The 24,004-nt window shown below is 42.0% G+C and overlaps 2 protein-coding genes across 3 annotated transcripts; both read right to left on the bottom strand.

The window, feature by feature from the left end:
- Positions 1-613: 613 nt before the first annotated feature.
- On the bottom strand, positions 614-2,359 carry kcna10a (potassium voltage-gated channel, shaker-related subfamily, member 10a). The gene has a single exon (XM_037480930.1). The coding sequence runs from the start codon at positions 2,318-2,320 to the stop codon at positions 614-616; it is 1,707 nt and encodes a 568-aa protein (XP_037336827.1). The 5' UTR covers positions 2,321-2,359.
- Positions 2,360-11,310: 8,951 nt separating this feature from the next.
- On the bottom strand, positions 11,311-23,402 carry kcna2b (potassium voltage-gated channel, shaker-related subfamily, member 2b). Of its 2 annotated transcripts, none has more exons than XM_037480266.2 (2): positions 23,028-23,402; positions 11,311-17,581 (listed from the first exon to the last, which is right to left on the bottom strand). In XM_037480266.2, exon 2 carries the CDS (start codon positions 17,472-17,474, stop codon positions 15,972-15,974), a length of 1,503 nt encoding a protein of 500 aa, XP_037336163.1. In that variant the 5' UTR covers positions 17,475-17,581; positions 23,028-23,402; the 3' UTR covers positions 11,311-15,971. The 2 variants fall into 2 exon arrangements, with proteins under 2 accessions (XP_037336163.1, XP_037336162.1); XM_037480265.2 differs by lacking the exon at positions 23,028-23,402 and adding an exon at positions 19,201-21,741.
- Between the last annotated feature and the right edge of the window lie 602 nt (positions 23,403-24,004).

Genomic DNA, 24,004 nt, shown 5'->3' with positions numbered 1-24,004 from the left:
ACAGAAGGGGTAAAAAGGCAAACTATAGACAAGTTACTAATTGAAGACCCTGACAGAGACATTGCTTTGTGTTTATTCTGTAAATTTTACATATTATATAAATGGTTAATCCGGCACAGAATATATATGAAAAAAACAGTCGACAGTACCAAATCAGTGAAATATGACCTGTTTCTTTAAATATAAATCCTAAATAATCAGAAGATGAAACAGCTATTTCTGCATTGTTTGACTTTTTTAAACCGATATTTCTATGACAAATATATACCACAAATATTGCTGATGAGGTGCCTATGCAATTAAAGAAGAGTCCTAAATCTATGTTGACATACAACAACATGAACACAGCTGAATTCTACAGCATGTCTGTTCAGTTTTAAATTAGAGACACAAGTGGTAAATACTGTACTTTTTACAAGTACAAATAATTTAATCTCATTAATCCCATCAGACACTTATTTGAGGGAAAATCACTGCATGTCATGTCCTCCATATTGACATTTTTCTCTTTAATATTTGTTTCTGACATTGTGGAAAAGTCTCTAAATAACAATAATAATAATAGTAATAGTAATAATAATAACTCTATTTGTTATTTCCCTTCGTTGGTCCTTCAGATACCGTTGGCTTTGCTGAGGAGAATGTTGCTACTCTCTTTGGCAGCGATGTCGGCGTTCATCGCTTGGTCAGCAGCGTCTTTCGAGGGCAACTGTTCTTCTGCCTCCGTCTCTCTGTGATAGAAGTAGTTAAAGTTGGAGACAATGACGGGGACAGGCAAAGCGATGGTCAGCACGCCCGCGATGGCGCACAAAGTGCCGACCATTTTCCCCCCCATGGTAATGGGGCACATGTCCCCGTAGCCCACGGTTGTCATGGTAACAACGGCCCACCAGAAGCCGTCAGGAATGCTAACAAACTGTGTGTTGGGCTCATCTACCTCGGCAAAGTAGATCGCACTGGAGAAGAGGATGACTCCGATGAAGAGGAAGAAGATTAACAAGCCAAGCTCACGCATGCTGGCCTTCAGGGTCTGTCCCAGGATTTGCAGCCCCTTGGAGTGACGCGAGAGCTTGAATATACGAAACACCCTCACCAGACGGATGATACGCAGGATGGCCAAAGACATGTTCTGTCCTGAGCTCTCTTGTGGCGTTGTGATCAGTTCCGTAATCACGGTAAAAAAATAAGGGATTATGGATATGATGTCGATGATGTTCATGATGTTGTTGAAAAATTCCCTTTTGCTGGGACAGACCACAAACCTCACACACAGTTCAAAGAAGAACCAGGCAATGCAGGCAGACTCAATGAGGAAGAAGGGATCGGAGAAAGTCGTGGGCTTTTCACCGAGCGGAGCCCCGGAGCTGTAAAGTCCAGACTGGTTCACGTGCCGTAACGCCGTGGCAACAATTGGGTCGGCCTCATCTCTGAATTCTGGTAGCGTTTCCATGCAGAAAATAAAGATAGATATGACAATAACAAAAACGGACACCAGTGCTACACCCCGGGCTGCGTTTGAGCTTTCTGGGTACTCAAACAGCAGCCAGAATTGCCTGTATATATCATTGGTAGGTAGAGGGATTTCAACATCCTTTATGAATCCTTCATCTTCCCTGAACTGCTCCATGGCCTCAGTTCCAAGCTCGTAGAACACAATTTCATCTGCAAACACATCCAAAGGAACGTTAGCGGGACGTCTGATCTTACCCCCTGACTGGTAATAATACAAGATGCCGTCGAAGCTCGGTCGGTTCCGATCAAAGAAGTACTCATTCCTCATCGGGTCGAAGTAGTCCATCCTCTTTGAAGGATCACCTAGCAGCGTCTCAGGAAACTGGTCCAGAGTTTTGAGCTGCGTCTCAAAACGAAGGCCGGCGATGTTGACGATGACTTTCTGATCTCCGTCGTCCAGCCCTTGTTTGTCTACAAACAGATCCTCGCAGCACTCCTTTGCAAGGCGGCTGAAGATGGCCTCGCTCTCCTTAGCGCTCTCGCTGTTCAGCAGCAGTTTCCAGTTGGAGATCATACTGGCGCAGCTACTGTGCCCCTGTCTGCTTAGAGTTGGCGTGTTCGGGGACTGGGGTACTTCCAGCGTCCCTGCCTGTGGGACGGGCATCGATGAGGTGGATTCCCAAAAGCAGGAGGCGGCGTGCGCGGAGGAGCGCTGAGAGGCTCGTAGAAGGCCGTTGCTGCCCGGGCTGCTGTGCTCCGGCATGTCCACTGTGAGAGCCGTGGTCTCGTCAGCGTAGGTGTCCACTTCATCCTCAGAGCTGCCGTGTAGATCACCTAGGCTCTCAAAGTCTACCAGGGCCACATCCATGGCTGCGGTTCCGCCACCATGAAGCCTTGGTATCCCAGGGTAACACAAATCTCCCAACTACCCAAGCACACACACACACAAATGCACGGAAGGTAAGCTCAGTGAGCCGAATCAGCGGCAGAGTTCCAGGCCTCTTCAGCAAAGCAGTTACACCCACAGGAAAAGGTGACCACCTGCAGAGAGGGAGGCAGAGAAAGAGAGTCAGTGTGTTTTTGTCAATGGTTGATTGTTCTTTGTTTGTTGTCATCAGGTGAGCACATGACATACGACTACTGAATCACTTGTTGGCCTGAACTTCAATATATTTTACACCCCCAAAATATTCTCCTAATCTCCTGTAACTACACGATATCTCACTGGCGTGCACACACACACGGGCGCCTGCTAAAAGGGAATCAAGGTGCGAGTGTCTCAGCGTAACTGGGGCTGTGCATACATTAGTGCATTATTAAGTGGCCGTGCAGTGATAGCATGCAGGCCAAGCCTGCCCAGACACCTGAGGTCACATTTACACCACACTGGGACATTCCTTCTTCTAGAAATCGTTTATAGTGCCATGCATTTAGTGTGACTTTTGTTTTAAAAGCTGCTCCAATTAGTGTGAATGCATTTCTGTGTGTGTGTGTGTGTGTGTGTGACCGAGTGGTGTAGCCGAATAAAGATGTTTAATTAAAGATTCTAGAGATGAGTCACCAACTCAACCCAAAGCAGTGCCAGTGATAGCAATACTTCTGGGAAAAGGGAAAGAAGAGGAGGGGGGGGGGCTGAGTGGATAAGGAACATTCCTTGTTGCACCACACCAAGGAACGAGGGGCAGTTCATCCAGAGCAGAGGATACGAATTAGAACGAGGGTGGAAAGACACAAGCTGCGTGATGGATGGTGCACACAGGAAGAGGGCTTACTCAAAATAGTTATAGATCCTTTGTAGGATTGCTCCTAGGATAAAATGATATGATGAATACCATGCAAAATGTTAAATCAAATGACTCCCTTTCTAAACCACGAGCAGAACTTTCTCATGATTCTAAAATTGAAGCCGCAGAAGAACACAGTTGCCTTTGTATTGATACCTGGAACTAGGCAATCTCCTGGTGATTTGACTGCTTCCCTGAAAAAATCCTTTTACCCTGGAAAAAAATGGTCAACTAAACTGCACAAACAAGCTCATAGACAGAAAAACAAGCAGGCAGCACACACCTTACCTTCCTTAGCAAGAAGTCTACTGACCAAGTGTGTGTACAATATGCTGTAAAAAGCAAAAACGGGAGAAAAGGGGTTCTTTACAAGTTCTGCCACTGCTGTAGCTATCTGCTTCTTCCTCAATTTATATAAGAACGGCAGACCTATAACTGACGACATTGGGTAACCTTATGCTAGAGTAGAAACCAGAGCTGTGGCAAAGGCCACGCGCGCGCACACACACACACACACGCGTGCACACACACAACACACAGGCACAACCTGTCGATATTGTGCCGTTGATGTTTCCGAACGTGAGTGTGTGATTTTTGTATTTTGTATGTATATATATATATATATATATCCCTCAATGATGTGAGTGTTCGAGGCCTTCTCATGCGGAATGGAGCGATTAGATCTCCAAATCCCTTCATGCTCGGCTCAGTCACCCTACACACAAACAGGCTTTATCCATATCTGACTTATAAATAGTTAATGTTTAACAACTCCCTTTACATGTTCAACACTGTCGGGAAGAGAGCTTGATGGGAGGAAGACATTGACACCACGCACGGCTTTCTACCTTTTACTTTCAAAAATATAATCACCTCCATTAACTCTTTCTTTGAAATACACACACAGGCATGTGAGGAAGCTGCTACCGCCTCTCATAATTCACTAGAGCAGGTGTGAACAGCTTCCGTGGAGAGTCTCGTCAAAGCTGTACATCAAGTGATTTAAAAGGTAAAAGTGCTCATGCAAAGACATAAACTAAGGATGTTTTTAGACACAAAAGAGTCAATATTAGAACACTAATGCACCACCAAATTAGCAACACAATGAACCTTGTTCGATGTTCATTTTCTCTCATTCTTGGACTTTCTTTGTTTTTGTCCTGTCATTGTATTATATTTAGATCCCATGTATTTCTAAGTGAATGAAGCAGAAACAAATATTGGATTAATATATATGTTTGGATGCATTGCTATATTTTTTTCTTTTTCTAGACATGACACATGCTGTGCCTTTGCTATTTTAAAAGATGCACATTAGCATGCATATTCTACTATTTAGATTAAATGAATGGATTTAACTCTTACTACTGTAAAGAGATTGACATTGACATGCATTTTAACATTATAAAAAGATTCATCATTTTTTGTGATGCATTAAAAATGAACCTACTTACACTTGATTAATGACAATATTAAATCAAAATAGAAGGCAGGCACTCTGAAGTTCTGTATGGAAGTCTATAATTAAATTAAATTAACAGATTAGTGGGAAAGGAAGTGGCTTAGGGGTAAATAGGAACTCAAAAGAATAAAAAAAATGAAAACCTTAATGAATATGAATGAATAATTAATGACTATTATGAAAAAAAATGCGGGCAGCACTGCTGAAAGAACAACTGCGAGGCAGTTTGCGTGTGTTGGGAAAGCATATTCCAGAGGTGTCATATGGGGCCGCTGCCAACCTGTGGTGGTCCTATTCTTGCCCTGATATCTATACACAAGGATTCGTAGTGGGAGTAACCCATTAGATATCAACTCTTGCAACACTTGCACACAAAGACAGGCAGGCCCTGCACATGGTTAGCAGAAAGAAAATACTTTATGGGAGTCTATCGGTAAAACCTTTTCGGAAGCTGCCCGCGTTACCACATGTGGAAACATGAGCAGATGTTCAGGCAGATCTAGCTTAACTACCATCCTTTGCTGCAGCTAGTCGGCACGAGAAGCAAGTGCAAAGGAGATTTACGCCCTACAAATTAAGATGTTGATAATGATAATGATAATAATAATAATGCGTTGTCTCCGCTTAAAACAAATCTGCACAATGTGCAAAAATTGAAAAACATCTGTTTAGGATTCATATTAACATTCAGGCTGGTGGTGGGAAGACAAAGGGACAATAAACTCAAGCACACTTCTTCTCTCCTATTGAGCTGATTAGATTCACATGCTCCCCATGAAAAGACAACAAACAACGTTTCCAATTTGATCTTTTAAAGTATAAAAGTACCACAGAGGTTAAGAAACAGTTTTAAAACAGGTATAAAAACAGTTTATTACGCCTCCTAACCCCTCATCTCAGTAGCTGGAAGGAGTTTTTTTGTTGTTTTCTCGTGTTTGTGTGTGTGTGTGTGTGTGTGTGTGTGTGTGAGTGTGTGAGTGTGTATCCAAAGTAATTCCACTCAGGCTTGAGGTTTCAGAGGCTTCATTAAATTTTCAAGTGTTCTTTTGCTTGCAGCTGATCATGTTGAAAATCCTAACATTGTAATCTGAAGGGATCTCAGGACATCAGCAGGGAGTCGCCTGGAAACATTAGTGGAAATTTGCCTAACATTTCTCTAATTAAAATCAAAAATAATTCTTTTTTTTCCACTTTTTTCTTTTGACAGTTTATTGACAGGATTCCATCCTTTTTGATATCTAATAGTTGTTATTCCACGACAGTGTTCTGATGTATGTATTCTTGCATGTATCATGCAATTAAACTGATGTAAATTTGCTTAAAGTCTCCGCTGATGGAGCCGTTTTAATTTAGCATGTATCCTGCTAAATAATTGGTTCAAATTCCAAAACACTTTACGGAATGATATTCGGTATCACAGTAATACATCTGCAGTGTGCCAGATGTTTGCTGCTGAGCCAAGTTGGTGATTCTGTTAAGTGCGCTCACAAAACTGTGAAAGCTTAACTTTCTTCTACCTTCTCTCTTCTGGGTTAAAGTAAATACATTGTGGTCACCAGTGTATGTAGGACCCCTATGATATGTCTCTTTGTTGTGGTGGGGGTCTCTGGCTGTGTGAGGGCATTGGTTGGTAGAGCTCGTATTTTTGGAGGCTGTAGTTTTTTTTTACCCTATTAAGCAGATTAATGCAGGCTGCCTAGCTCAGTGCTATAAGCCGAGGGATCTCTTCTGTCAGGTCAACACAGATACCAGCAAGCCCTCACAGATAGGCACACATCACACACACACACAAGCGTGCACACGGACAGACACACACAAATAAGGCTGTCAGAGTCATATATTTCTACCTACTCTACCTCCTATGCTCGCTGCCAAGAAAAGATGAAAAACAGGCTTCAGAGTTCTTGTAAAATCACTTCTTTTTAGCTCCACTTGGTTTGACAATAAACAACAGCTAATGATCAGATGAAGAATAACTCTTTTTTTCAGATTTTAATGAATTATTCGCTGGATCCCAGTGCGTTTTTCTTATATATGAGTACACAATATTAGGCATTTTGACTCAGTCAAGTAAAACAATGTATTCAATACAGTAAGGCTTGAAACAAAGGCAAAAAATATCAATTGATCTAGCAGCAATTGATTAATGTAGCTGTCTATCTATCCATCACTGAATTATCTTACACAAAAAGATGAAAAGCAAATATCCATTTGGTAATGTATGTCACATAATCAGAATCACACACTGTCCTGTTAATAAAACTAAAAATAAATGCAGTGATTTATTAATTGTGGGGCTGCAATATGAGTGGACACTAGTGTGTTAGCATGTGTGTGTGTGTGTGTGTGTGTGTGTTTTTAGGAACATTTCTGAAGCTGCGATGACTCTTGTGACTTGTGTGTCATCCTGGGGGGCAAATGGGCAAAAACACATACGAATCACAAATGTCATTTCAAAGAATAAATTGTGTATGAAAACCATGTGCAGCAATAATAAAAACAATATATTCTACATTTGAATGAGTGTTTAAGTGCACACTGAAGTAGACACAAGCAAATGTTTTTTTAAGGATTATTGGCCTTCAGAACATGTTAACAAGTGTTATCAAGCAAAAAATAGACTTTGTTACAAACTTTGGGAAGTTAAATATCTCGAGATATAGCGGATCTCACTGAATTAAATTATTAAAAAGGGCTAGAAAACATTCAAAATAATTTTGTGTCTGTCTGGGGCATATATATTTTTTATCCCTGTGCATTCATAAGATGTTGATGCTGACATGGGTGTGTCTGGAGGCTCCAGGCCAAGTCCCACTGCACAGCAGCTGGGACTCAAATCCTCCCTTGGCCTTTTGACAAGAGACACACACACACACACACACACAGACACACAGACACACAGACACAGACAGACACCACTCCCCACATACACACACACACACTAATTATGTTACTCTACCTACTTAATATTATAATATGAAATTCATTTCAAAGGAAAAGCATCAACAATTTGTCGGTAGCTCAGGAAGAAAAATGCAGTTGAACCACTCTAAACCATGCGAATGTTCTCTGCAATGTTGTTCCTTGTCACTAATCCCTCTCACATCTGTATTGATCTCTTTGTATGTTATCATCATAGTAAGCAACATGTTATTAGCTGACAAAACCCAAAGCTTAAATGTCGTCATATCATTTTACCTCAAAAGCAGTGCTATCATCACTCCAACCTGCCGTCGCTCCTGCACATCCGGGATTAAGCTGTATCATTCACAGAAATATGCCAAATCCAGACTACGAAAATATGGCCATCTGGTCTGACCCTCTATTACATATCAGTAATCTCAGGTGGCGTACAAACAACTAACACACTTCCCCGAAATCCAAACACAAATGCCAAAGTCAGTGACTCTCCTTGTCTGCCTGTATGCCAAAAACTACTTTACACACATATTACACCACTTTTCTGAGCACTTCTCTCTAACAATTTACTAACCTCCACATTTTGGACGGTTGGTCATCAAGAAGTCTACTGATGAATGTATACCAGCTTAAGAATATAACCACGAGAGCGTGGAAATGAAACAGGGTTAAGCTTGCCGACTATCATGAATATAAATGCATAAATAAGTGAGAAGCTGACTTCAGGAAGTTTGCTTGGAGATAAGTAGCAGTTGGGACTTTGATCAAAGAGGGTGTATTTGGAGAAATGGATGCATGCAATGCCAGCAGAGGTAAAAGCAAAACCCTACAATATTTGTAAAAACAGTTTAGTTTAAATTTCACAATTTACATGAAATGTATCAAAAAAATCTCAACTGTAGTTGAGCTATCTTACATGTCAGTGATTCCGACATGCATCGAAATGAGAACATTTTGACCAAAGAACTGGGACCTTTTTTCAGAGGCACTTAAATTCCTCAAACCGGAGGCAGGAAATAATTAAGCTGAGCTCTTTATGTTATCCTACATGCGTTCGATTTTATACATTCTCAAGGTATATTTATGTGACAGCTGTGTCAACCACTTTACAGATCAAGGTTTTACATGAAACGCATGATGCATTTACTATCTATTTAAAGCCATAAAATCAGGCCAGTTTCCAGTCTAAAAAGAAAACCCCCTCCTAGTTTCTCTCAATCCTGAATATCTTTGAAAACAATTGAAATGCAAAGAAGGAGAACTAATGCAATCTCATTTCCGAGGTACAATCTACCAAGTAATCTTAATCTGGGATTTAGTGCACAACAAACATCCAATTAAGAATCTATTAACACACATTTATTAAATAATTATCTTAAGGATAATAAATGCATAATTTGGTAGAAACGATTTTTTTGTAAAAAATCCGGAAGAAACGAAAGAGTCTAAAAAATCAGGAGCCTGAAGTGTGACGTCTCTGTTGTTCCGTTGGTAGACAAATTACAGCGCTCATGCAGCTCGACTGTGCAACAGGAGAGCGAAGCGGCCTACCTTCAGGGCGATGCTACAAACCTCCTGCCGTGGTTAGAGAGAGAGAGAGTTTGGCGCTCCGGGCCACGACGCACTCATGGTTCGTGCGCATTGGACCGTCTGACCAAAACGCGCGCCCTGTTACCCTCGAGGTGACCGCACCGACAGGACGCACGATGATGGTGCCCGGGCCAATCACCCTGAGGCCAGATGTGAGAGTGATATAACAGCAGCAGCATGATATGTTTAATTTGGCCAATTCCCCGCTTGTAAAATCCCTGTTTCCTCTTATTACTGCAACCGAAGCTGCGACGCTTTATCTCGAAGAGAATTTAGATTTGTGTGTGTGTGTGTGTGTGTGTGTGTGTGAGAGAGAGAGAGAGAGAGAGAGAGAGCAAGAGAGAGTAAGGAGATTAAAAAAGGCTTGTTTCCTAACCTCTGCCTGGTTCACTTATGCTCTTTCCCACCATCACTGGATGACTTCCCTCCTCACTTCTAATGACAAGTGCCGCATGGAGTGTAGTATGTTGTTGTTACATTTTATTTTTAGGTTAAACAGAACTTTATTGCTTTTTAATTCAGCATTTGATCAAGATATTTTAGTTTTTTGGCAATTCCACCTTGTAATTTATTATTCCATTTTGAACCCATATTGGCATGTTAAAAGGCTAAACTGTTTAAATAGATGTGTCTGCCTCGGGTGCTTCTACTGGTTGACCCCCGGCTGACCCCTGGACCTGCGAACAGCCTCGGGCTACGGAGAGGTTGCTAGTCTGGATCCTTTTTGAGAGTGTGGATAGGCTGCCCCTTGCAGGCTTCTGGTGGCACTGCACATTCTTTACTTTCCAGGCCACGGGGTGACACATGGCATGGGAGGCTCTTAAATTTCGATTGCATTTGTTCATAAATGTAACATATCTAAAGTCAGTTTCAAGGATTCATTTTATTTCTCCAAAGGTTGTCCATGCCAGCATCCTGTTTGTGAACTTTTTTTTCTTCCCATTTCTGTCTCAGAGGCCAAAGAGAGTATGGGGTTGACAAATTACAGGGATAAAGAAAAATCTTTTAATCTGAAAAGTCTGTCAAATTGGGTGATTGTTCGTTTTTTTCTTTAGCTTACGTCAGCTGGCAATTTCAAGAGAACAAAAAGCCGTGCTTGATGGAGACTCAGTGTGTTTGTGTATCAGTTCTACAGTAAACTTTTAAGACAAAGCAAACAAAGAGTAAAAACACACTAAAGCATAAAACTTATAAGGAAAATGAAGATCAGTAAGGGTTGTAGAACGTGGTTTTTGTATTCATTGATAATTAATGCAGTAGAGATATTTTAAGCCTTCACATGATGCCTGTGAGCAATGAGTCTGTGGAGGTACAGAGTGGGTATAATTTGCATGTTTCCTCACTGTGGTGAGAATTATTACACTTGGTCCGACAGATTTAATTTTAATGTTGCAGAAATGAGGTGAAATAAAAGATATAAATGCCATTTACATTATCTATGAAAATTCTGTTGACATAGTCTGCTCTATTGCCAAATGCTATGAGATATGTCCTCTCATTAAACCCAGTTGTTAAAATACACTCACTGTAAACAGCCGTTCCATTTACAAATACATCTTCATCTGAGATAACAGGGAGGACCCTCGGCACGCTGTGTTTTAGTACAGGTGTATGATGGACAGCAGCCTACAGAATGTGGGCCCCACCCATAAATCAATTCAGCTCATTAAACACATTGACAAGCTGAAACCAGTGACATCCTTCTTTTCTCAAACGTTGTGATAATGCACTTCCCGTTTCTACTACTTACTTTGAGATATATTTTTTGACACCTAAAATGACTTTAAACCATTCAATATGCGTATTGGTTTTGGTTGATTAACTATCCAAAGCTAGAAGGACATAAGGGAAACATGTTGTGTCTGCTTTTAATGGAGGAAGTTGATAAAGCGGTTTCTTCTCCACACACACACACACACACACACACACACACACACACACGTACACATATGCACAGAGTACAGGTTTCCCCCACGAACCTGGTATAGAAAGACAGGCTGTTAACTGTAATGTGTATTAGGTTATCAATCATCTGATTTTGCCATGAAATAGTGTTCACAGCGTGTTTCAATCAAACAGAAGAAACTGGACTGACAAAAAAAATTGGTACTCCATCCGTTTAATCATTCTTTCCTAGTTACTTCAAATCTTCAAATAAAAGTCAGGACAAAAACAGAGAACAACCTCAACTCGTGATGAGATAACCCACGTGTGTGTTTTTGATTCAGGATGCAGCAATAGTTTCTGTCTGGCCGACTTAAGGAGAACTTGAGCCAAGCTTCTGTTTAATACATTGATAATCAAACAGCAAGCGTGGATCAATACCCATTAGCTATCTGGAAGGATGCCAGGCGGCTGGCCTTAGCTTCCACACCGGAAACCAGCCAACCAAGGTGGACCAGAGGGTGCATTATACTCCTAATAGGTCTGAGGGGAGAGTCACATCTCACACTGTGCATTAGTGTGGTGCTTAGTGCTGGTGGAGAGGGAGGGATGGAGAGGCATGTGTGTGGGAAAGGAAACATGAGAGGGTCAAATAATAGAGAGGGTAAGAGAGATCAAACTGACGCAGCGGGGATAAGAGTGCAACGATAAGACAATGAGAGGTGAGGCAAAACATTTCCCGCTCCTGGGTTAGTGTAAATGTTATGAAATGGTGATGATACAGAGTCTGTTTGTACTTCTCCCACTCTACTTTGAACCAGGAGTCAAGAGCGTTTTGTTCCGCTCTCTCTTCCTCACTTTGCCCATTGCTGGTTTAATAAACAGAAGGTGACACAGGCACACGATTCACTTAAGGAGACGAGCAGGACATAAAAAGCAATGAGGTAAGGGCCCATAGTCAATTCAAATATGCCATCTTTAATGGACACAAGAGCAGCCGCTGAAGTGATGCATTCATACATTTTAATGGTAACTCTTCTTTCTCGTGACCTTTTTTTTGTTCGTTTTTTTAAATCCAATGAGACACTCCTTGTGTCTTTTTGTGTAGAGACTCAGTGGGAAGCAAATGTCTGCGTTTGACCTCCCATGGTGAATTTCATAAAACATGAACAGTCACTGATTTGGAGTTGGAGGCTCAATCATTTTCTGCTTAATTATGTGGATATCAGGCACACAAAGAATATTATTATTGTGAAGGACATAATAGATACCCTCATGAGAAAAGCTGATTTGAATCCACTGTTAATGTAGTAATGTTTTTTTCCTAAATCTTGACAAAAGGACCTTCACAAGAAAAAACAGTAGGTTGAGGCTAGAATAAAGACATTTCAGTGATATATTATCCATAGTATGATTATGATTTACAATAATATTAAACTATGGAAGTAGTTGTCAAAATGTTTTGTAAATCAATTTATATTCACTGAAGTTCCTTATGAAGGACATGTTCAGATCCAGGTTTCCTTAATGTAATAATGGACAGTTTGCTTCATAGTTTAGTATTTTTTCAGAAAAAACACAGCTGAGGGTTATCTAAATGTTATACACACATGTGGTGGTTGATAAAGCCGGAGGACATAAAGTAGAAGTAGAAGTAGAAGAAGTGGTTGTTTTGGGGTGTTTTAAGGCGGACAGACAGAATCTATTCGACTGAGGCCTGCGTGTGTGTTTGGGTCAAAGCCCCCCTGCACCGAGTGAGCCATCAATAACAGTCAAATAGAAAAACATGTAGAAGAAAAAACAAAAACAGGTACACGGTGTACACGGTGTCTGATGACACAAATAAGTTAAAGTTCTCATAGAAATCATATTTACTTTGCGATTTCTTAAAATACTTCCGTCCTTTGTCCTTGGAGCACTTCAAACCCAAGAGACTATTTTCTTATGTAAAACTGGATTAATTCAGCAAGCATACACGTTGACCCCCTGCTACACAGGAATCTCTACAAGCTCATTTTAAAGTTGAAGCTTGAGACATTTCAAGACATCATTGAAAGCAGCTCTAACTCTTTAGCACATTGTCTCCATGGTTACGTGTGATAACCATCAGTAGTGGGTTTGAGGCCGATCACTTTGTTGCCTTCAAGGTCGATTTTGGTTTCTGTCGTGATACTGGCGTGACCATCACAGCCGGTGTGCATACCTGCTGTATGTGTCCAACTGTCCGGCTTGTGTGTTTGCTTGTCCTCATTTTGTATGTGCATTACAGCAAAAATGCTGCAAAGGTGTGTTTTCCCATGTTCAGACGATGCTGACTTGCCGTGCTGTTGCTTTCTTCAAGACGTTTTCTGCCTTTTCACAAGAGTGGAAATGACACATGTCCAGGCCAAGCTTTTACGCCACATAGTTACATAGGTGATCCAATACACAAGAACAGTTTAGAAGAGCACACGTACACATCAAATCAAACAGCAAAAGAGGGTGGGGGCAGTGTTTACTTTCATTATCGTATTTTCCTCTCTCCCCTTCAATCCCCAGTACTCGGCTGATACTGCAGCTTATCTCATTTTCATAGATCCCATCTCCAGTGAGTGTGACAGGACATCCCGGGCAGTATCCTTGTCTTTTTATTGTACTACATGCACCTGCCGAAGATATGCACAGGCTGTAAACAGTGTGCTAAGGAGTAGAACATACTTAGCACCGGACCTGGAGTAAAGCAGACGAGTGTTTCAGATAACTGCTAATGTCTAAAAGCTCTCTATTCCTCACAATCTCTTTGTCTCTTTCATGTTCTTCACTCGCACACACATGAACACACACATGAACACACACACACACACACACATACACACACACACACAGATACAACACTACACACTGAGCAGGATGGGCCTATATTAGAGATAATTGCACTCAGACAATCCCATGGAGTGTTATAATGTACTTGGCAGGACAGAAGGTCAGCCCAAAGGACCGTTTGAATCTGTGACTCCGTTGTGCTGGCAGTAGACACAGCAGTAGCTGTTGTTGCGCCTCCAATACAAGACACTGTTACTGGTTTGCAACTGCAACTGACTATTAAGACGTTAAAGCTTAAGTTAGCAGTAGGTAGCCTCTGAGATGTTGAAATACTTAGCCATCCCCGACCTTGAGCCCGGAGGGAGGATTTGGAATCTCATCTCCTCTCAAACTTTCTCCTTTTTGCCCTCAGTTGAACTGTTGTTCCTTCTTCCTTTATATTCAGGACAGTTAAATCTTCCCATGCACACACAACCCTCTCTAGGTAAGCAACTCACATGGATTGGGACTCAACAATATTTCAGATAACAATGGCAAGAAGATACTCACGGGAAGCATGACATACTTCTAAAGCATACTGTTTTCGCACATAGCTGCAGTAGAGATATAGTAATATATTGATGCCATTTGGCTTTTCAACTGTTATGAATACTAATTCATGCTTCAGTGAATACTTCAAAGGGCATGCGGCACTACAATAGCAGAGTAGCTGTTTGATTAAAAAGCCCATGGACGATACAATCTCGGTCCTAGATTATTTGGGCAAAATTAGCAAAAGGAATCATTTAAACTTTTATCACACAGAAATGCCGTTGTGATCTACAACGCCAGGAGGTCTTTGGTGATCTATTCATTTAGCTGTCAACAATTATCTTGAATTATTACGGCTCTGTCTTTGTTTGTGGGCACTATAAAAATCATTTTAAACTGTGTTAATAAAAAAACATCAAAAAAACTTTAACCTGGTAAACCTGGTTGAAATGAATTATATTTTGATCCTCTATTCAATATATTTCAACGTGGAATGCTATGAAGTCAACAGTTTTGCTGGGCAGTGGTGTTGAACTGAACTCTCCTCACTGTACATCAGTTACAGTGGACCAAGGTGGGGTCTAAGGAGACACTTCAAGTTATGAGGATGGAAAAATAGGCACTCATTAAGAATGCCGCAGAGAAAACATTCACTATCCTTCTACATGACGTATCACAGAAAAATGTAGATAAGAAGCACACATTCATCGTATTACAAAAAAAATCCACATCAATAAATAAACATTCACTCTGTTTACTGAGACATTTCTTTTGTCCACCTGCTAACAAAAAAGGCAAAGTCTTGGCAATAAGAGTGTTCTCACTGTAAATCCACTTGAGCTGAGAAGCAGAGAAGGTGTGCTATTGAGGTTTGGTAACACAGCACAGAACATCCTCTATCTGTTGTTCTCAACAGGGCTTACTAGTTCTACTGGATCAAATCTGGAGATGGCCAAAGCACTATTCAGTTTTGCCCAAAGAGAAGAGTTACTTTGTTGTTGACTTTGTTTTTCTCTCAATCAGGTCCTTGGCAGTTGGAGTGGCAGATTAAAGCTCATTAATCCTGATAAAATGGCCTGTTTTAATCACAAGTTAATAAGTTAAGATAAGTTTAAAAATAAATGTCCCATTGATGTAGATTGTTGTTATCCTGCAACTCCCCAAGCCCCCTCCTCCCCACGGCAGTTTGAGCAAGAAAAAATAAACTAGTGGTCCCTTTAGACTGTTACTATTGGTTATTACTGGTTAGGCTACTGTTAGGCTACAGTTGCGAGCAGGGAGACAACTGCCACATAGGTAAGACTAACTCCATGCAGACGCTGACAATGTCCTAAACAAGAGGGACAGCAACTCTATGATATGCGCTGATGGTCCACAAGATGAGTGACATCAAGAAGTCCTCTTGACTCACCTTTTCCCCAAGATTAACCCATTAATCTGCTCTGGACTCCTATGTTGGGAGCTCCATGTTTTTCAATGCATGGGACCCCACCATAATCCTCCCCTTGGAGACCCCAGCTGGAGTTAACCATGTATGGTCACTCGCATTACACATCTGTTCGCATCTTAGTGATGTTTACATAGTTAGTGTTGGCCGGTGTACAGTTTCCTGTTTTCATGCCATCTGGTCGGAAGTCCTCAGTGCTGTGGTTTGCACCCTCCTGGATCTCCACGTATTCAGATTTACTGAGAGTGGACCCACTGCCGCTCCGACCACTCTTCTTCAGATCGTCAGCTGAGCTGGCTTTAGGCACACTTGGGGTATTCAGATACTGTGCCTGTTCCTCACCCTCTGTCTCTCTGTGGTAGAAGTAGTTGAAGTTTGACACAATGACAGGTACAGGCAGGGCAATAGTTAGCACACCAGCAATTGCGCAGAGAGATCCGACAATCTTCCCTCCAATGGTCGTTGGGACCATGTCTCCATAGCCCACTGTGGTCATGGAAACCACTGCCCACCAAAAGGCCTCAGGGATGCTGCTGAACTGGGAATTCGGCTCGTCTGCTTCTGCAAAGTAGACAGCGCTGGAGAAGAGGATCACGCCGATGAACAGGAAGAATATGAGGAGGCCTAGCTCACGCATACTTGCCTTCAGAGTCTGGCCCAAGATCTGGAGCCCTTTGGAGTGACGGGAGAGTTTAAAGATGCGAAACACCCTCACTAGACGAATGACGCGCAGAATAGCCAAAGACATAGCCTGCTGTCCTGCCTGGCCGTCTTCGGGCCTCTCTGCTAGCTCTGTACCCAGGGTGATGAAGTAGGGGATGATTGCCACGATATCAATAATGTTCATGATGTTGCCAAAAAATCCAGCTTTACTGGGACAGGCAAAGAACCTAACGAGGAACTCAAAAGAGAACCAAATGATACACAGGGTCTCCACGATGAAGAAAGGGTCTTTGAAATAAGCTGAGTTATCATAGATGTAGGTGGCATTGGACATGGACTGGAATTGATAATTGTACATCTCCTCATCATCATTTCGGAAAACTGGCAATGTCTCCAGGCAGAAGCTGACAATAGAGATAAGAATCACCATAACAGAGATGATAGCAATAATGCGTGCAGGACCCGAGCTCTCCGGATACTCAAAAAGCAACCAGACTTGTCTCTGAAACTCATTCTCCGGCAGAGGCCGTTCCTCCTCCTTTATGAAACCTTCATCCTCCCTGAAGATTTCCATAGCTTCCTCACCCAATTCATAAAACCGGATCTCCTCAGAAAAAATGTCCAGGGTCACGTTAACAGGCCGTCGCAATCTCCCCCCTGATTGGTAGTAGTACAGAATGGCATCAAAACTTGGTCGATTACGATCAAAAAAGTATTCGTTCCGGAGAGGGTCAAAATACCTCATCCTCTTCTTGGGATCCCCCAGCAGCGTCTCTGGAAATTGGGAGAGGGTTTTGAGCTGTGTCTCGAAGCGCAAGCCTGAAATGTTGATGACGACCCTCTCGCAGCATTCGTGATCCAGCTCTGGGTCATACAGGTCGTGAGGCTGACCCGGATGTGCAGCTGCCTCATCCGCGGGGTCGCTGGTGGCAACCGTCATGCTCGAGGCAGATGGGACCTGCAGGTTTTAGAAAGGGTGGGGCCACGTCGGGGCGCAAGGAGATGAAGGCACCACGCGGTCGTCGGTTCAGGTACAGGAAGATCCGTCTAGAAAGAGCAACAGGAAAAAAAGCGGATGATGATCAATAAAAAGTGCATTTGGATTTCTAGCATATCACTTTTAAAACGTACTGATATGCATTTCTGATTAAATTTGGCAAAAGTTATTCCTAAAAATGTTATGTTACTTCCAGACCATCCTGCAAACAGGCAACAGACAAGGGAAGTAGAAAATAACAAGCAGGAGAGAGACAGAAGAGACACTTGAGCTCATTGGCTCCATTGTGTCTATGTGTATTAGGTTGTGAGTTCTCCCTCAAATGAGAACACTGTAGGATCAATAAGCCAGTCAGTAATACTCTATCAGCTCTCACAGGGTACAGTTTCAACTAACAAATTGAATTATATGATGAGTGCTCCATACAATCTTCAAAGTTTCACCTGTCTGTATGAGACGATATTCATGTAAATACATGCAATAACTTTTCCAAGGATACTGTTTGGCAGTAACACCAAGTTGTTAAATAATATAAATATTTAATCTAAATGTAAATGTTAAATATAAATGTTAAGTGTTGAGTCTAAATGTCTAAAGATTTCTATATCTTTTTAACATTCCTGTATAACATTTAACATTTACATTTAGATTAAATATTTATATTATTATACAACTTAATGTTACTGACAAACATTATCCTTGGAAAAGTTATTGCATGTATTTACATGAATTTCTCTCTAAATGTTTGAAAAGGTGACATATGAATATTGTCCTGCTTTTTTTTCACATGATGATGCTAAATGTACCAAAACTGCGCAGGATTTTAGAACGTGCAACATTTTATAAACGGCGCCCCATATCCAACAGGTCAAAGGGGGCTCTTCTCTCTGTCAGCAACACACGAGGCGAGACAACACTGCTGGTGTGGGGTTCAACACATGGTTCGTTTGTTTTTGGAATAAAGTGAGAAAACCTACAGATGTTAGATTTAAAAAAAAAAAATTACAAAATATGACTCCACCTATTCGGAACTATGTGCTAACGCCTGCAACATCAGAGGTAATCCTGTGATGTCTACCGAGACTCATTGGGAAAGGGAGGTTGCGTTGCTGTGGGTATCTTCTGCTCGGTGGTACCCAGGGCAGATCTCAGCAAAAACGAAATCACCTGTTTGATCTCCAAACCGGTCCGTAATCATCCTGAAGGTTTTTCCACCAATGCGTGTACCTAGTTAGAATATTCATTATTTTAATGTATCTCCACGTAGACTCGCCCTTCGTTTTTTTTCGAAATGTGGAATATTCATAGGACCACGCGAAAGATGCACATTTGTAACGACTGGAGGCTTCATTTCGCAACCCACTCAATGGGAAAACGCGATCCTGTGGGGGCGTTTTTCACAGGCTTCCTCCCCATAAATTGGGAGGAAAAAGCCGCCAGGTTCATGCACTGGGATGTTCAAACATGAAATGTCAGCTTTGTAGTAGAGTCGCCAGCACGAGTGAGTTAGTTTGGAGTGCAGGTGCTATGCGAGCTTAAGCCATTTGCAGTCCTCTCCTGTGTGGACCATGGAGAGCCACAACAGACTCCATGCACTTAACAAACCAGCATAGCGTTTATCTGTCAGACTACAGCGTATATTTCAAGAGAATAACATGCAGGAATTCACCCTGGTTCTGTAGGCGCATGTAATCTTATCCAGTTTGTCTCCTCTTAAAAGGCGCCGTGTGCTCGTGAGTCCATTCCTTCATAGCTGTCCTTCCTCCAAGATTTGACTAATCTGTCAAACGGATGTGTCACCTCATCACGACCAACTGTCTCCGAGCTGCCGCCTCCTTCCATGTCTCTCATATTTAACCGTAATTCACCATAGTTGATATGCGTAGGGCTGCATCCGGGCATCGCATACTAAAGATCTACATGCGCGCCTCGCCCCACCGCCTTGCGCTCCCCGACACTGCTGTCCTCTCTGCTCCACATTAAAGGGGAAGCATGGTGCCGGCACAACTAACAATTCCACCAAGTCAATTTGCTCGAGCCCCGAGGATAGAAAGGCAATTCATGAAAAGAATGCGAGCTGTATAATGTTTTCTTTAATGATGAAAGGTAGGGAAAATTGTCCTAGTGAAACGAGAACAATTACTTGAGGGAATTAGAGCTAATGAGGCAGCAGCAACAGCAACAGCACCTCAGCAGTTCCTGTGTCGACCTTAACCCGGTCGATTTATCATTATTTTCATTTTTTATCGGATGCACCAGTCTAAATGGCTGCTGGCAATGCCTCTTTGTCTATTTAAGGATACTCTATTTGTGTGCATGGTTGTCCGTGTGTTTTGTTACTTTAGTTTGAAAGAATATTACAGTACCATGTGGGCTCATGGCAGTAGAACCCTTAGTGCCCCTCTTTGAGGTCCTTTGTCATGTGTTGCTTATTATGCTCTGAGGCTACCTATTACTGCCCACACCTGTCAAGCAATCACACAACTCACACATACGGAAGATGAATAAACTGCTATTGATGCAATCATGAAAGTGGACAAAATGAATGTCAAGTCAAAATAACTAATGTAGTGAAGTTTACCTGCACACAGTCGTCCCTGGCTTTTTTTCTTCCCCTGCTTGAAAGTGGGCAGGTATTCAGGTATAGCAGGAATAACCCACCCATTAAAGAAAAAGCCCTTCTATTGTCCCACATCTTTCTCCAATGAAGGTGTCAAAATACGGATTAAGATGAGGACCCAGCCCCACAGGGACTGCAGCAGTTACCCCACCCTTCACAAGATGACATAGCTGAGGGTCTCTATGAGCTAGACACACTTTTACATGGATTGATAGCCAGGAGTTCTTAAATCCCAAATTGCTGGCATTTTTAATGCTTCCTCAGCCACAAAATTTACAGTTTTATTAAAATACAGTCTTGGTAGGATGGGGAAGAGGGCACACAGCGTGCGATTAAATTGGTTGGGATTGGGGGAGAGGTGAGTGATTTTCTAATGATGTATGTTTCATTTTACTTGTGTGAAATGGATTTCGTACACTTGCAAAGCTCACATCACATTGCAATTCATGTCCATTCTCTCTTGTTAACCCCAACCAAATTGTATAAACAATGATAAAACAATAGAAAAACACTGGCATTGACTGTTTGGTAGCTACTGAGATAATATATCTGATATGTTTTAACCAAATCTACAGAGAGACATTAAAGCCAGGTCGCCACAATTTGTATTTTAAAAAATCCCCTCAATCTGAATTCATATTTAGATAACGTGGCCTGCACCTTGACACAGTACCATCATGGTCATTGCTAATTAAACATGACATAAGTTATAAAATACTGTAGTACCATTTGGCAATGGCTAAAGGCAACATAACAACTCACTCAATCTATAACAACATGCTTCTTGTTAACCAAATAGATACAAGAAGAAGAAAAAAAGAATAAAGGGGCGACAGGTTTGATACTATGTTTGGGAACAGCTGTGAATTTGTCTGTGTGCGCGACTTAGTGTTTGAAAACCCTGTTTCTAGTTCCCTCTCACCTTCAGGTTGTGGCAAGCATCAGCAGAATGGAACTAATGATTCATTATTTATATTCAACCGAAAAGACCAGATGGACCTGAAGGATGCATTCCCACTGGAAACAGCATTCCCTGCAATCATTACCCAGAACTCTTTCATTGTATGAAACATCTTTTTTCCATCATAAGACAATTAGACACTGGGGTCTCTTGTGCCAGCTGGTGTATTGCCGTGGCTGCCCCCCGCCCCTCATTTTAAGAAATAAGGATGGAGTAATGTTTTTTTAGGACAACAGGGAAGTAGAAGGACCTCCCAGAACTCCACGATGCGCATAGAACCCTTTATGATATAAAGGCACATTTAATAAATTCTTTTTTTTAATCTGTTACCGCAAGCGGTTTCACAGCAATGAACATCTGAGTTGAGATATGTTGCGAAAGGATCAGCGTAATTGTGTGTCGTTGTGGGAGTCAGCACGCATGCACACCTAATATCTCCACCCATTTCTTTGCAGCAGAATATGTGGGAGTGAGAGAGGGATGATGAATGTGAGAAACAGACATAATTGAGGAGAGAGGAGGGTGCTCATCCAACTTGTGGCAGCAGACTGCAAGGGAGGGGCTCTGTCCCGAATGACCTCTGCTGGTGCTGCAGCACTTGCAACACCCTCATGCACAGATGTAATAGCCTAGGCACATGCATGCCGTCACTGCTAAAACATTCACACACTTAGCTAAGTTTATTTTAGAACTCCAACAAAGTTTGCCTTTCATTTCACTTTGAACACATGGAAATCCTGATACCTCTTCCGTGTAAGCATTTAAATAGAAGTCCGAGGCATGAGCCAAGAAACTTAATTACCACGTTAGCTTTTTTTGTCCCTCAATCCACCTTCATTTTCCCCCTTCACTCACCTCTCTCTCTGCATGTCTCTCTCTCTCTGGGGTCCCTCTATATTTAGAGATTGACCTTGGAAGTTGTCTACCTGCCTGTTGAGAGCAGCCAGACTGATGAGGATCCCTGCTTTCATGATTTGATATGCCCTCACCTTTGGAGTAGAGTACTCTATTATTGATTCTGGATGTGGTATCACTTTGTGATTCTTCTCAGAGCTTCCGAAAACAAGAAGCGGATTAAAGCTGATCAGTAAAATACATCGTAGGTGCTGCTTAGCTTAGGGAGGAAACTTGGGAGTATATAAATAATATCTATACTACATGCTACTACTATGTTATGGTAATAACGCCATATGTTTGCCATATCCAGAGATCTTTTTAACGAGGCTTAGGAGCATGCTTTGAAACGTCCAATGAATGATGTACAGTAGCACTACGGAAATCTCCCCTAAGTGTTTTCTTCCCACACTGGGAGCAGCAGTTAAGTGCTGCCTGTTTAGTTAGTTCAATCAAATCACCAGCTACCGTATACGAGCTGCAGTCTGCTCGCATTCTGTTTTGGTCGCACGTTGGTCTTATTTGACAGCGACTTGCGGCGACAGAGAAATGGTGGTTTCACGGCGAGAGGACGCAAGGGAGCACCGAAAAGGGAGGTAAAAGGTGGAATGACGTTAGAAAGAGCTCATGTGCATCGCACAGAGGAGGCTTTGTAGGGTAGCAAGTGAGAAGACAAACGCAGTCAGCAAGAAAATAAGTTAAAGGTGTGCAGAAAATGAAAAGGAATGAAGGAGACGGGACAACAGAGGTGGAGATGGTGGCAGATAAAGGTCATAGTGACGGAGCGGTGAGTCATCCAGTGGAGCACAGCAGCATCTCTCTCTCTCTCTGTTTCACACGTCACCCTCTTAAGCATATGTTTGTTTTGACGGAAAAGAACTGAGATGATTGGCAGCAGATCACCCCTCCAAGAGACATAACTAAATTGAATATGTCATCCTGCTCAGAATATGCAGCAGATACTTGTTTTTAATGTTTCATGTGCATGTATTTGTCCAATATTGTTTTGTTGTGTGTTTACCTAAAATACATGTGTCTGGACGTTGAGTCCCAGCTTGTCCACTCTGGGAAACTGTGCTTCACCAGCCAATCGGCATCCAGAATGAATCAGAAGCACTAGCAGCAGCATCCTCACCCTTAGCAACCAAGCTTCCCAGCTATCAATACTATGGCTCTGCAACTGAGGTTTTCAGATAACACATTAGGGAAAGTCACAAAAGACAAAGTGTCAGGTGTGAGGGAAAAATAAAAGGTCTATCTTGCGTCATATCGTATTCTGCATGTTTCAAAAGGCAGTGAGAGTGAAATGCTTTTGGCCAAATTAATAACGGCACCAACAACAAACAGACACAACTAGCGATCAGCTAGTCAACAGAATTGAGCATTTAGCAGTTAAATCTTTAGTATAGAGACCAAAAAACAAGAGAATGAATATTACCAACGTGGATGATGTGAACATAACCCCAAATAAATGCTAGAGCTGTGCCCTGCTGGATGCGTTAATCTGAGTGTGTGCGTGCACATACAATCAGCTGTTGCTATCATCTTATCCACCGACTATTGTTCAAATGGAATCCCCTGTATGGTGAGGCCCATCAGGCAATACCCTGAATTTCTTCAAGGCGCACACAACACCTCAAAACACACAGACACACATAATGACGCACTCCCCACAACCGCCTTTCTCAGAAGTCATGTGCACATAAACTCTAATGCTATTGTTACAGACAGCTCGACACCTTCGGTGCACCTGTAGAGGGCTGTGACTGTTCTTGATGGCCATTCTGTCCACCGTGCACGACAACCCTCCCTTGTTGCTATGGAGATTTCCTGCTGTAGCGCCGTGGCTGACGTCATTGGTATTTTTGTGATCTCAAAGGGAGTTTTATTTTGCGAAGATTTGTTTTAGTTGTAAAGCCAGAAAGAGAAAAAAATACAAGCAACGAGCAATGATGTTCATAATTATGCTGCACTGAAAAATATCGGAGGTCTTTAGTC

Source organism: Pungitius pungitius, chromosome 1 (assembly GCF_949316345.1).
Source record: "Pungitius pungitius chromosome 1, fPunPun2.1, whole genome shotgun sequence".
Classification (NCBI taxonomy): Eukaryota; Metazoa; Chordata; class Actinopteri; order Perciformes; family Gasterosteidae; genus Pungitius; species Pungitius pungitius.
This window is presented reverse-complemented; position numbering and strand designations above follow the sequence as displayed.